At 51.4% G+C, this 12,253-nt stretch overlaps 1 protein-coding gene across 1 annotated transcript in view; it reads left to right on the top strand.

The window, feature by feature from the left end:
* Positions 1-12,253, top strand: part of CDC42BPB (CDC42 binding protein kinase beta) — a 102,177-nt gene that overhangs the window by 73,096 nt on the left and 16,828 nt on the right. The window contains 8 exon segments of the mRNA XM_042990640.1: positions 1,195-1,343; positions 2,743-2,837; positions 4,573-4,652; positions 8,310-8,399; positions 8,761-8,838; positions 10,107-10,212; positions 11,101-11,237; positions 11,825-11,964. Coding sequence (XP_042846574.1) covers positions 1,195-1,343; positions 2,743-2,837; positions 4,573-4,652; positions 8,310-8,399; positions 8,761-8,838; positions 10,107-10,212; positions 11,101-11,237; positions 11,825-11,964 — 875 coding nt within the window.

Genomic DNA, 12,253 nt, shown 5'->3' with positions numbered 1-12,253 from the left:
AGAAGGGGAGCACGCTGCCACCCAGCTGGTCTCGGTCACTGTTAACCTCACCCTGCTGAGCCCTCCATCCTTGCTCTTCCTGCCCCTTCAGTCTTCCGTCGCGGGCAGGGATGATTGATGAGTAATGACGTAATTGCTCGGATAGTGAAATAGGAGATGTTTCAAGATAAAGGAAGAGTACGGTAACGGAGACCCCCACAATATATCATACGTTTGTAAGAGAGTCTAACGGGCCCAAATAGAAATTGCGCTCCTGGTTGAGTTTTATTCTTTAAAAAAAATTTTTTTAAGCTGCAGCTCATTCTTTTGAAGATCTCTAATAAAGAATAAAAGTCATAAAAAGCCCAGACTAAAATTGGGTCTGATGGACTTTGATGATATCTAATATTATCAAATTAATATTTAAGTTAATTAATATTTAAACGTGATAATAAAAGTTTAAGATTAGAAGAAGATGAATTGTGTGTCAACATTTTTTTAAACAAGTAAATATCTTAAAAATATATCTTTAAAGGGGCACCTGGGTGGCTCAGGTCATGGTCTCACGGTTCGTGAGTTCGAGCCCCACATCGGGCTCTGTGCTGACAGCTCAGAGCCTGGAGCCCGCTTTGGATTCTGTCTTCCTCTCTCTGCCCCATCCCCGTTCATGCTCTTTCTCTCTGTCTCTCAAAAATGAATAAATGTTAAAAAAAGAATGTAGAAACACATGTATCTTTATGAGTGCCTGGGTGACTCCGTTAGTTAAGCATCAGCTCAGGTCATGATCTCACGGTTCATGAGTTTGAGCCCCGCATCAGGCTATCTTTCAGCATAGAGCCTGCTTCAGACCCTCTGTCTCCTTCCCTCTCTTCTCCCCGGCTCACATGCACACACATGTTCTCTCTCTCAATAAATAAATAAATAAATAAAGTCAATAAATTATATCTTAGAGCACTTGGGTGGTTCAGTTAGTTAAGCTGACTTCATCTTGGGTCATGATCTCACAGTTTATGGATTCGAGCCCCACATCAGGCTCTGTGCTGACAGCTCAGAGGCTGGAACCTTCAGATTCTGTGTCTCCCTTGCCCTCTGCCCCTCCCCTGCTTGCACAATTCCTGTCTTTCAAAAATAGATAAACGTTAAAAAATTAAAAAAAAAAAAAATATATATATATATATATGTATATATCTTTAATATCTGAATCATTGTCTCCAGGACCCCCTTTGGAAAGTGCGCCGTAGTCAGAAGCTAGACATGTCTGCACGGCTAGAGTTGCAATCTGCTCTTGAGGCGGAGATCCGGGCCAAACAGCTTGTTCAAGAGGAGCTGAGGAAAGTCAAAGACGCGAATCTCTCCTTTGAAAGGTACCTGGTACTGTGTTCTGACTCGATAGGGGACTATGTGACCTTGGGCACACCCCTGCTCTGTGACGTCAGTTGACTGGAAGGAGCTTTGCACGGTGGACCGTTTCTGGCCCCTAGTAGGCACTCAGTGAGAATCGATGGGGTGGATGTGCAAATGCCCTGCGCGCATCGGAGGGCTCTGCTTATTTTCTCAGGAAGCAGTGAAGCGATGGGAGCCCGCGGTTTTGAAGTGCCAACATCTGTGTGTGTAAGAGGCAGATGCTGGTCCTCCCTGTGCCCGGTGACAAGGCCCGGCCACACGTCTGAGGGACAGTTCTGGCCTGCTTGTTCCCTAAGTGCTGTTTGTTTCATCAACTTTGAGTTTTCCCTTTTAACCTAAAACTAATACTGTAAATACAGGTTGAAGACGGTATGCCTATCTCAAAACTTTTTTCTGACCCTTTTTTCTGACACCATTTTTACACAACAGTAAATTCAGTGAATGTTTGATGAGAGGCCGCCGCTGGCAGGCTTATATGCCCAGGAGATGGTCGTGAACTGCTCTCTCGTAAAACCCAGGCCAACCTACCTGTAGTAGCTGTCGATGTGGAAGGTGGGGACCTGGATGTCACGAACAGGGTCACTGATGGGATTACCGAGTCACACATCTTGTTAGTTTGGGGCTAAAAGAGTAAGAGTAGCGATGGCTACCGTTCAGGTACGCTCCCTGTAAGAGGTTGATCCTGTTAATCACGTGACTGTCACGGTGCTTCCAGGAGGCCAGCACTCTTGAGCCCCATTTTACAGATGAGGACAGCGAGATGCAGAGAGGTGTAGGTCAGCCAGCATCACCTGCTAATTCGGCGCAGAACCCCCACTCAGCTGCTGGACTGCACCGCTCGCCTCCTGGCCAGGTCACTGCAGCGGCCTGACTGCTCTGTCCCTGCAGGAAAGCGTAGGAACCAAGGCCCGCCCCCCCCCGCAGCTGTGCTCAGGCGGTGGTCGTGGTCTCGTCCAGCCCGCCGTCTCGCTGGTTGTGGGAATGACGTTTGGAGGTCTGATGGCTGAGTAATCTGGGTGGTGTGTCCTCGGAGGACAAAGGACTCATTTGGAAAGAGACTGGGAGGGTCGGAAACTCCACGAGGGCCTCCAGATACACCTTCATTAACCATGATTTTGAAAATCCATGTCTGTTTATAATTCTGAAATATCTGTAATCTCTGTAACATGCTCAGCGGACTCACCCATGCCAAGAGTGGATTTGTGTTTCCGTTCGCAGCGGGGAGCCTGCCATGTTCCGGCACTTTGCCAGGCGCTGGAAATTAACCCCTGCCCTCACATTTTGACACTCACTGAATCAACGTGTAGATATCTGTTCTCAGGGTACTTAAAGCCTTCTATTTTTTATTTTTTGTTTTAGTAAACTAAAGGATTCCGAAGCCAAAAATAGAGAATTATTAGAAGAAATGGAAATTTTGAAGAAAAAGATGGAAGAAAAATTTAGAGCAGATACTGGTAAATTATAAGCTTCTGAAGTATTTAAATACAAGGTTTTTTTTAACAACATGGTTTTATTTTAGATTTAATAGTTTTTAGTTATATAAAGAAAGCACTTAACATGATTTTGAAGCCAATGTTCTGAGGTAGCGTATGTTCAAATATGCCTTTCTCGAAGGTAACCACAGTTTGTGGCTTATCCTTCCTGTTTCCTCTTGGAAGTGCAAAGCAAATACACGTGTACGTAGAGTCATCCATCCGTGTCCCCCTGATCACACGAGGCAGCCTGCAGGGGCCTCCGATCTGTGAGTGGGTAGGGCTGCGGCATGAGAGGTGGTCTGGTCCCGTCCCGGCGGCACCGCACCCTGCTGGGGGCTATGGACGGGGTTGGGCTGTTCCCTCGCTGTCACAGCAGGTGCTGTAAGGAGTAGCCGTGTGTGGGTAACATGTCCTGTTCCTGTGGGGCACGTGGGGGTAGATTTTTGGAAGTGGGAGTGCCGGTTAAGGAGTAAGCGTGCTTGCGCTGATGCTGGCGGTGACGGTGGCCGCCCCAGAGGCTTGTGCACTTGTGTCCCTGCCCACGCACAGGCGACGGCTCTGCCCCACAGCCACATGCACACAGTGTGAGCACACAGTGAACAGGTGGGAAGGAGCATTAGAATACAGATTGTGCTTGCGTCCCTCTTACGAGCAAGATTGAGCACCTTTTGTATGTTTAAGGGCTATTTGTGTTTCTTTACTTTTTTTCTTTAATGTTTACTTGTGAGCAGGGGAGGGGCAGAGAGAGAAGGAGAGAGAGAATCCCAAGCAGGCTCTGCACTGTCAGCGCAGAGCCCGACTCGGGGCTCAGTCCCACAAAGCGCAAGGTCATGACCTGAGCTGAAATCACGGGTTGGACGCTTAACTGCCTGGGCCACCCACGCGCCTTGAGATTTTCTTATTCTGTGATTTTTATGTATTTGTATCTTTTGCTCACTTTTTAAAATTCAGAGTAAGTTTTTTTTCTAGAAACTTTGTAGATGGAGGATAGAATATGTAGAGCCTTTTGTTTGTGATGAAAGTTGCAAATATTTTCCCAGTTTGTCTTTTGTCATTTTTATTTTGCTTATATTTTTTACCAAGCATAAGGTTTTTTGGGTTTTTGTGTGTGTGTGTGTGTGTGTGTGTGTGTGTGTGTGCATCACATTTGTCATTTTTTTCCCTTTTTTCAGTTACAGGGGAATATTTCTGAGTCCCCAGGTACTCAAATAATTCACTCATATTTTCTAATACTTGTATACAGGTTTCATTTTTTAAATGTGGATTACTGGTCTATTTGAAATTTACTCTGATGTGCATTTTGAGGAGCGGATCTAGTTTTTAGTTTTATCTTTTCCTGTGGCTAGTCGTCTAATACCAGTTATTGAGAAGTTCCTCTGCCTACCAATTTTGTATGTGACTCTTACCACATGAGGTCACCACGGCACTTGAGTCTGTTTCTGGATTTCCTGCCCTGTTCACTGTTCACCGGCAGGAACCACTGGATTGTGATGAAAGAGGTTTCAGTAAATCTGATTTAGTATCTGGTAGATCTCCTCCCCCAACCCCTTTTTTTAAGGACTTCTGAGACGCTCTCCAAATGAACTTAACTAGAATCACATCAGATTTATCCGTTAGGTTAAGGAGAATTGACATCTTGATGGTGCTGAGTCTCCCCATGGGAGCACAGATGGTCTTTTAAATTTGCCTTGACTAGTCTGTTTCTTTTTTATAGGATTGAAACTTCCAGATTTTCAGGATTCTATTTTTGAGTATTTCAACACTGCACCTCTTGGACACGATCTGACATTTAGAGTAAGTAGTTATTTTAAAAAGTGACAAATGAGTTTGTGATAAGTTAGAGTTGGTAGGACATGCTCTGACCACCGGTGGGGCCACAAACACACTAGTAAATTGACACCTGACAGTTTTCTCTGTCGTGCTGACCTAGGAGTGACCCAGGGTGTCAAATGGGTGAGGTTAGAGACATTTAAGGTACCGGAAATGCTCGCAGAGATGCTTCCCCAGACTTAAGTGGAAGCTAAGAAAGTGCTCAGCATCTTCAGGGAAGAATCGGCACTGGCTTCTGGCTGTGTGGTGAGCATCTCAGACGGGTTTTGATTTTTATTTTTTTTATTAAAAAAAATTTTTGTTAATGTTTATTTTTGAGACGGAGACAGAGTGCGAGTGGGGGAGGGGCAGAGAGAGAGGGAGGCACAGAATCCGAAGCAGGCGCCAGACTCTGAGCTGTCAGCACAGGGGCTCGAACCCTCGTGAGATCATGACCCGAGCCAAAGTCGTTCACTTAACCTACTAAGCCCCCCAGGCACCCCTCAGGCGGGTTTTTAAATACACATTCCCACCCTGCCGCAAATGAAGACTAAGCCAGTCTCATTACCACTTCAGTGACTTCTGTATGGCCCTCCGGTTTGGTCTCCGGCGGCCCCCCGTGGGGTGGGCGGACGGCTGGTTGGGGAGAATTGTTGCCGTGGACGCCCCTGCTCAGCGACCCGCACCGGGTAGGCGGGGCGGCCCGAGGGAGCCATTCCGAGTGAGTCCCGTCTCTCCCTTTGTGCGCTGCCCGCGGACCCAGTGCCTTCTTTACCGCTTCTCTCCAGACGATAGGGGTGGACCCTTGCTAGCAACCCTTGAAGTAAGCCAGAAAGTAAAAATAGCGAAAACAAATCTCATTAATGGGACTTCTGATGGCATGTCGTCGTTTTCGTTGATTTCCATCATTTTTTTTTTTTTAAGAAAACGTTAAGCCTGCAGGCAAGTTGAAAGAATAGTATAGTAAACACATAGGTATCTCTCCCTGCCATTTTCTCCTAACGCACCAGTGTTTGTTTCCTAAGATGAAGGATGTTCTCCTAACACAACCATAATGTCATTGTCCTGCACGAGACCTTTGCACTGATGCTGTAGTAGAGCACGCATGTTTTACATGTCCCTTGTTCCCTGAGTGTCCTTTACGGCTGGTTTGCCTCCCCTTGTCAGGGTCCAAGCAGAGCTCCTAGGTCGCATTTAGTCTTTGATCTGGAACAGTGTCCCAGTTTCTCCCCCACCCCTACCCCCACCCCCACCCCCACCTTTTATAACATTGGTATTTTTGTGGCATCTGTACCAGTCGTCTCACTGAGTGTCCTACGCTCCGGATTTGTCTGATGGCTGATTTGACGTGGGTTGGACATTGTGGCAGGGATGCCGCACGGGATGTGGACGTCCTGAGTGTGTAGGCTTCGTGATGCTTTCGTCGTCAGGCGGAGGTGGCGTCTGCCAGGCCCCGCCCCGCCCCTTCGTAAGCATCGAGCCGTCGGGAAGGCTGCCGGATGTCCGTCCGCCAGCAGCCTTGCGCCCACGGGTCGGTGAAGGCCAGCAGCCCGTGCCTGGCAGCGGTTCTTACAGAATCAAGTAGGTTTGCGTGGGTCCTGCTGCTCTGGCTCACACCTGCTCATGTTCACCTGTCAGAATGGTTTCTTGTCAAGTTGGTGATGCTCGTCTCTTCCCTGAAGGCCTGAGTTTTAAGCAGCAGATAGATTTACCTGGTCCTCACACGGCGGTTCTTTCAGAAACGTCCTGCTTCGTAGATCTCGTCCCTCTCTCACTGCTGGAGCGCTAGACACATCGCGGCAACCCGAGGGCTGCCGTTGTTAACGGGATGGAGGCGGCCAGGAGAGCGGCGTTAGACACAGAATTAGAGCAAGAGTAGCCATCCCTGGGGCAGGTGGTTTCAGCCCGAACTCGGCGCCACTGTAGACAGCCAGTCGGGAGGTTTTGTCACGGAGCTAGATGGAGGCCGTAATCTTGGTACCGTGTCCGGGGGGTCAGCACTCCTGCCGTCTTCGTGTTTGGTCTCAGTCCCTCCTTACCTCTGTGGTTTAAGTAGCAAATCCTTGGTCAGAGTCTGGGTTTGTCAGGAGGTGTTTCCAGACCTGAGAATCGTCTTTTAGAAGCTTCTACCCTGCTTTCTCCCTATTAAACATGTTGTTAACTATTAGAATGATTGGCCACAGTGATGGAATCACTGTATTTTTATGCAAGTTTTCATTGGTTGGGGAGTGACGGTTCTGTTCCTCGCTTCTGTCACCATCAAGGACGCTGCCTCCCCCACATCTTCTCTGCTAGCCTCTTGGGAAGCAGCCGTCACTGCTGAGGCTGGCCCCCACGCCCTCCCTGTGTCCCTAGCAGCCCTCAGTCGTGGACGACTCCTTGCCCTTAATTCCCATCCTTGGACCAACCAAGTGAAACCAGTCAGGTTTCTTAATATTCTCTTGCTCCTCGTTCATGGAGAGATGGAACGCTAACGCGTGTAACATACCATATTTATGGGAGAAATTTGCTTACTATTGTAGCTTGGATAATTAGCTAATTGGTATAGCATTTCCCTTGTGAAATTAACAAATTCACAAACTGCGGTGTTTATGTGCTGTGCTACCTTCCCAGCTGAATTTGGCTCCTTCTACAGGAACCTTGTTAATTACAACTTTTGGAAAGTGTTTCTCTGATTTGCCTGATTGGGATTTCAGTGTGGAACACAGGGTAACAGCTGCAAACTGCCCCTGTAGGAACCTAGCCCAGCTACTTCTGTGTCCCAGCGCTCGCTCCCGCTCACTGCACACACGCATGGTTTATGTGTGTCTGTTTAAATAGCAATAGCCTTTCATCAGGAAATAATAACACTCCGAATGAGGTCATTTAAAAAAAAATTTTTTTTTAATGTTTATTTATTTTTGAGAGAGAGAGACAGCTGTCAGCACAGAGCCTGATGCAGGGCTTGAATTCACGAACCATGAGATCATGACCTGAGCTGAAGTTGGGTGCTTCACCGACTGAGCCACCCAGGGGCCCCAAAATGAGGTCATTTTTAAGTGGTTTTGGAATAGCTTCAAATTAGATTCAAAGCTTTAGCTTCAATTTCAAACTGAAATTAATTTGGGAATCTTGAGTGCTTAGAACAAAACATTGCTTCCCCGTGTCATAAGGCTTTCAGGGAAATTCTTGCTTCTGGCCATAGGCCCACAGACCCCTATTGATCTCAGAATTTCTTCTTGATCCCTGAAATGAGGTCAAAAACATTTGACTCCTTTATCTCAACGATACCAGGTACGGATGAAATCATTTCTGAACGACAGCAGCGGCTTGGTGGTTTCCAGTTTCTGCCCCTTACACAGGGCCGTGGGGAGAATGTGAGCAAGGGCTTTGGTTGGAGGGGGAGGCTTGGAGCTTCTGGCCTTTGGTAACAGCTGTGACTTGACAGACCCCACAGTCATCACTCTGGTCTTAGAATGCCATGGGCAGTGGTCCTCAGGGAAGGCAGGCTGGCTGTGAGTGAGGTGGGGTCAGATGGGAGCCAGAGCCGGGGCCGGGACCTTGGGTCCCCGGTGGAACACTCTCGAAACGCAGACCACGGAATCGGAGTGTGACTTCTGCAGTTCTCTCCTTCCCACTGTTTCTTTGCCTTTATTTTCACAGAGCAGCTCCACTGGGGAGCAGGAAACACAAGCCCCGAAGCCAGAGGTGTCCCCGTCGGTGTCTGTGGCTGCAAGCACAGAGCAGCAAGAAGTAAGCAGTGTCATACTATATACTACCCTGCGAGAACCTCGGGACCCACCACCCCCATGCCCGTGTGCCACATGCTGCCCTCGGTGAACAGAGGCTGCCCTCATGCCAAGGTGGCCCCCCTGGTCCTGCCTCACACCTTGTAGCCAGATCCCATCGCCAGCTGCTGGGCCTGACTTGTATCTCCGAGGGACTGCCCGTGCATCGGCTGGATGAGCGCAGGCAGATGTCTCAACAATGTAGTAAATTAAAAATGCAGTTCATTATTAATCAGTTCTAGGGAGAAATGAATCCCAAGCAGGGTCTGACATGTTAGAGCAGTACTGAGCTAAGAGGATGCTCACCTGTGCCTGCTTGTCCCCAGGACATGGCTCGGGCCCCACAGAGGCCGCCCACCGTGCCGCTGCCCACCACGCAGCCCCTCGCTCTGGCTGGACCAAAGGTAGGGCCCTTGCTTTTACCCATGGCACCTTCTCTATTTTAGAAGGTAACTGTATGAATAAGATAGGCTCATTGGTTTTGTAGACACGGTGAGACCCTTGTGTCCTGTTAATGGTTTGCTGTGAACGGTGTGTGGCCCAGGAAGTGTCTGGACCCTGTGTTTCCTTAATTAAACCAATGACAAGTCGTCACATTCTAATTGGGAAATTTCAGAACTCCTCTCGTTTTCCTTCATTTTCTGGATCACGTTCCCTTCTCTGATGGTGACCACTCTGTGTTATGTATCTACTGTGTTCCTTCTGCAAACTTACTTCCGCTTACCTGTCTGCACTTCCGGCAGTAGAGAACCCTGAGGCTCGTGGGAAGGTGTGTCCCCAGAGTAGGGGGGCCGCACCAAATGTGCAGTTTTCTCACCTGTCTTTTCCAGAAGCACATCTGGAGAGCCAGGCGCCAGCGCAGAAGGTCCGGCACTGACCCCCGAGCTCCAGTTGTGTTTCCAGGCTTAGCGTTTGGCTTCACACATTTAGATGCGTTTTGTTTTCCTTTTCATGCAGACGTGGCCTCAACCGTAGGCAGCCGTGCCAGCTAGGGACAAGACCTTGATTTTGTTGGGCTTTGGACTTAGCTTCTTGCACAGTCAGGGGTCAGGTGGACTGCTGTCTGCATCTCGTGTTCACTGCTCCCTTGCTTCTTGCAAATGGTTTTATAGTATTTGCGTCCCCGAGTAACAGTCCTTTCGTTTTGCTGTGTCGGAGCTGTGTAGACTCACCGTCCTTCGTGTCTGCGGCTTGTTCCTCTGCTCAGCCTCCCGTGATTGTGTCCTCGTGTCTGTCCTCCCAACGGGACGGGGGTCTGTCCAGGCCTTTGCTCTCCAGAACAGGGCTGCCGTCCATTCCTGGCTTGTCTTTCGGTCTCACGTGCAAGGGCAGCTGTGGGGGCGGTTCCCCCCCCCCACCCCAGGGGCCTCCAGGAGGCACGGAGCTTGCTCCAGAGTCGGTGGCAGCCGTGGTACCACAGCGGCCCTACCCATCCCCCCGTGGTGTTTTGGTAGCAAGACCAAAGCTCACGGAAGGAAACGCGTTGACTTATTTTCAGGCTCCAGCTCTGTAGATGGGTGTTAAGCACTCCTCTCTGGTTAGCGCGTACATCTCAAAGTGAAACTGCACCTTTTCGACCTTTCAAGGCCATGGCCGAGTTTATAAACTTGACCATAAACACACGGTCTCTGCTCAGAGCCTGGGTCTCACCTTCTCGGTATTCTTCCTCCAGCCAAAAGCTCACCAGTTCAGCATCAAGTCCTTCTCCAGCCCCACGCAGTGCAGCCACTGCACCTCCCTGATGGTGGGGCTGGTCCGCCAGGGCTACGCCTGCGAGGGTGAGTGTGGGCCCTGCGCCTTGGGGCTGGGGGGTGGGGGGGAGGGGGGGGCGGGCGGCTGTCCCGGGAGGGAATTACTCCAAGGTCAGGTGCAGCTGAAGGGAAGCCTATTTGTGAGCCAGTCGAGGGCGGGTCCTCTCTCTGTAGCTTTGTGAACACTCAGGAGGGGTCCTCGCTGCACTGGGAGAGCCGAGTTTTGTTTGCCATAATACGAAACGTGTAGGGTCCTGGAAAATCAGGAAGAGCAGAGAGTAAACAGGACTTTAAGCTTCTCCGTTATCACGGCGTCTGAGGATAAGCCGGTATTTTGTGTCTCCCCTGCTGCGCTCCCGCCCTGGGCCGGGCGCTGTACTCCATCGGGCAGCAAGACCGGTTCAGGGCATTTGATCACCCGTCTCATAGATGAGCCGCCTGCCGAAGTCACACCAGCGACAGCAGCTGGGCGGGGGGTGCTCTGCAAAACAGCTTTGTGTTCTACCTGGTAGCAGCAGCCTTTCCCTTTGTTACTGGCAGGCCTTTTGATCGGCTGCCAGGACACCTGTGTGTCCTTGAAGCCACTGCCCTGTCACACGCCTGTGGCAGCAAGGCGTGGCTTCCCGGGAGAGCAGTGTGGCAGCAAGGCGTGGCTTCCCCGGGGGCCGCGCCCCCAACGCCAGCCCTCGCCAGCCCTCGCCTCCCCACGAGGGCCCCGCCAGCTTGCCGGAGAGCTGCTTGGTGCCAGAGTCCCGGGGCTCTGTGGGGCCTGTGTTCCAGAATGTGCTGGCTGCACTGGGTGTCTGGACCCTTCCCGCGACTCCGGGAGGTGATTACTGAGCCTCGTCCTGCCCCGGAGGCTCTGACGGCCGTGCCTCCCCCCCCCCCCCCCACCCCACCCCTGCGCTTTCCCAGTGTGCTCCTTCGCTTGCCACGTGGCCTGCAGAGACAGCGCTCCCCAGGTGTGCCCCATCCCTCCTGAGCAGTCCAAGCGGCCGCTCGGCGTGGACGTGCAGAGAGGCATAGGGACGGCCTACAAGGGCTACGTCAAGGTAGGACGCGCGGAGACCCGGGTTCCGTCGCCTCAGCTCTCCTGGCCTCGGGCGCCATGACACAAGAGTCACACCCCACTGCTCCCGAGGGCTGTCCTTGGTTGCTTTGTGAAGTGACCTTCGCGCTGCTCCTGGGAGGCCTCCCCTCCTGGGCGCTAAGGCACTGGGGCCTGGGTTCCGAGGACCCCACAGAAACATCTCCGTCTGCCAGAGCCCCTCGTCCCCGCCTTCTGGGCCGTGCATTTAAAGACAGGGCTCTGTGGCCAAGTGCCGCCTGAAAACCACTGTGTCCGGACAGCCTCCGGCCGCAGCCTCGCAGCTGTGTGTGCTGTGAACACGCCTGTCTGCTGACTCGTCCGCCTTGGCCCGTGCATCACCTTGTACCACGTGTGGATCCCTCCCCAGTAGTGCCTGAGTCTTCCCGGGCCCAGACCCGGCCCTGGCGCCAGCCTGGGAAGGGCGCGAGGGGGCTGTCCCCGGAGGAGCGGGCCAGCCGTTCGGCAGCTGGAAGGAAACCACGGGCGGGACGTCTCCCGGGGCCGTGGCCTCCGCTGCGTGGACTGGAATGTGGCCGCTGTTCCCTGTAGGTCCCAAAGCCTACCGGGGTGAAGAAGGGGTGGCAGCGGGCTTACGCGGTGGTCTGTGACTGCAAGCTCTTCCTCTACGACCTGCCTGAAGGAAAATCCACCCAGCCTGGCGTTGTCGCCAGCCAGGTCCTGGACCTCAGGTGCGTGTTCTGTGTGGTCTGTCCTATCGTGTGAGTTCCGACTTACTGTGCTGCTTGGTGATCTTTAACCCCGTCACACCTTCGCATCCGTGCACACTGTACGCACGTAGAGTGCGTGCTGTAGCAGCCTGGGTATTTTTGCACACTACGGTTTGCCAGGTAGACATTTGTAAAACATAAGAAAACGACACGTCCCAAGAGCAGGGAGAACATACCCCAGAGACACACTGTGCAGCCTAAGGTGTCAGAACCTGAGAGTACCCTTTGTGACAGCGATCTAGAGCCCTGG

This window comes from Panthera tigris, chromosome B3, assembly GCF_018350195.1.
Source record: "Panthera tigris isolate Pti1 chromosome B3, P.tigris_Pti1_mat1.1, whole genome shotgun sequence".
NCBI classification, from domain to species: domain Eukaryota; kingdom Metazoa; phylum Chordata; class Mammalia; order Carnivora; family Felidae; genus Panthera; species Panthera tigris.
This window is presented reverse-complemented; position numbering and strand designations above follow the sequence as displayed.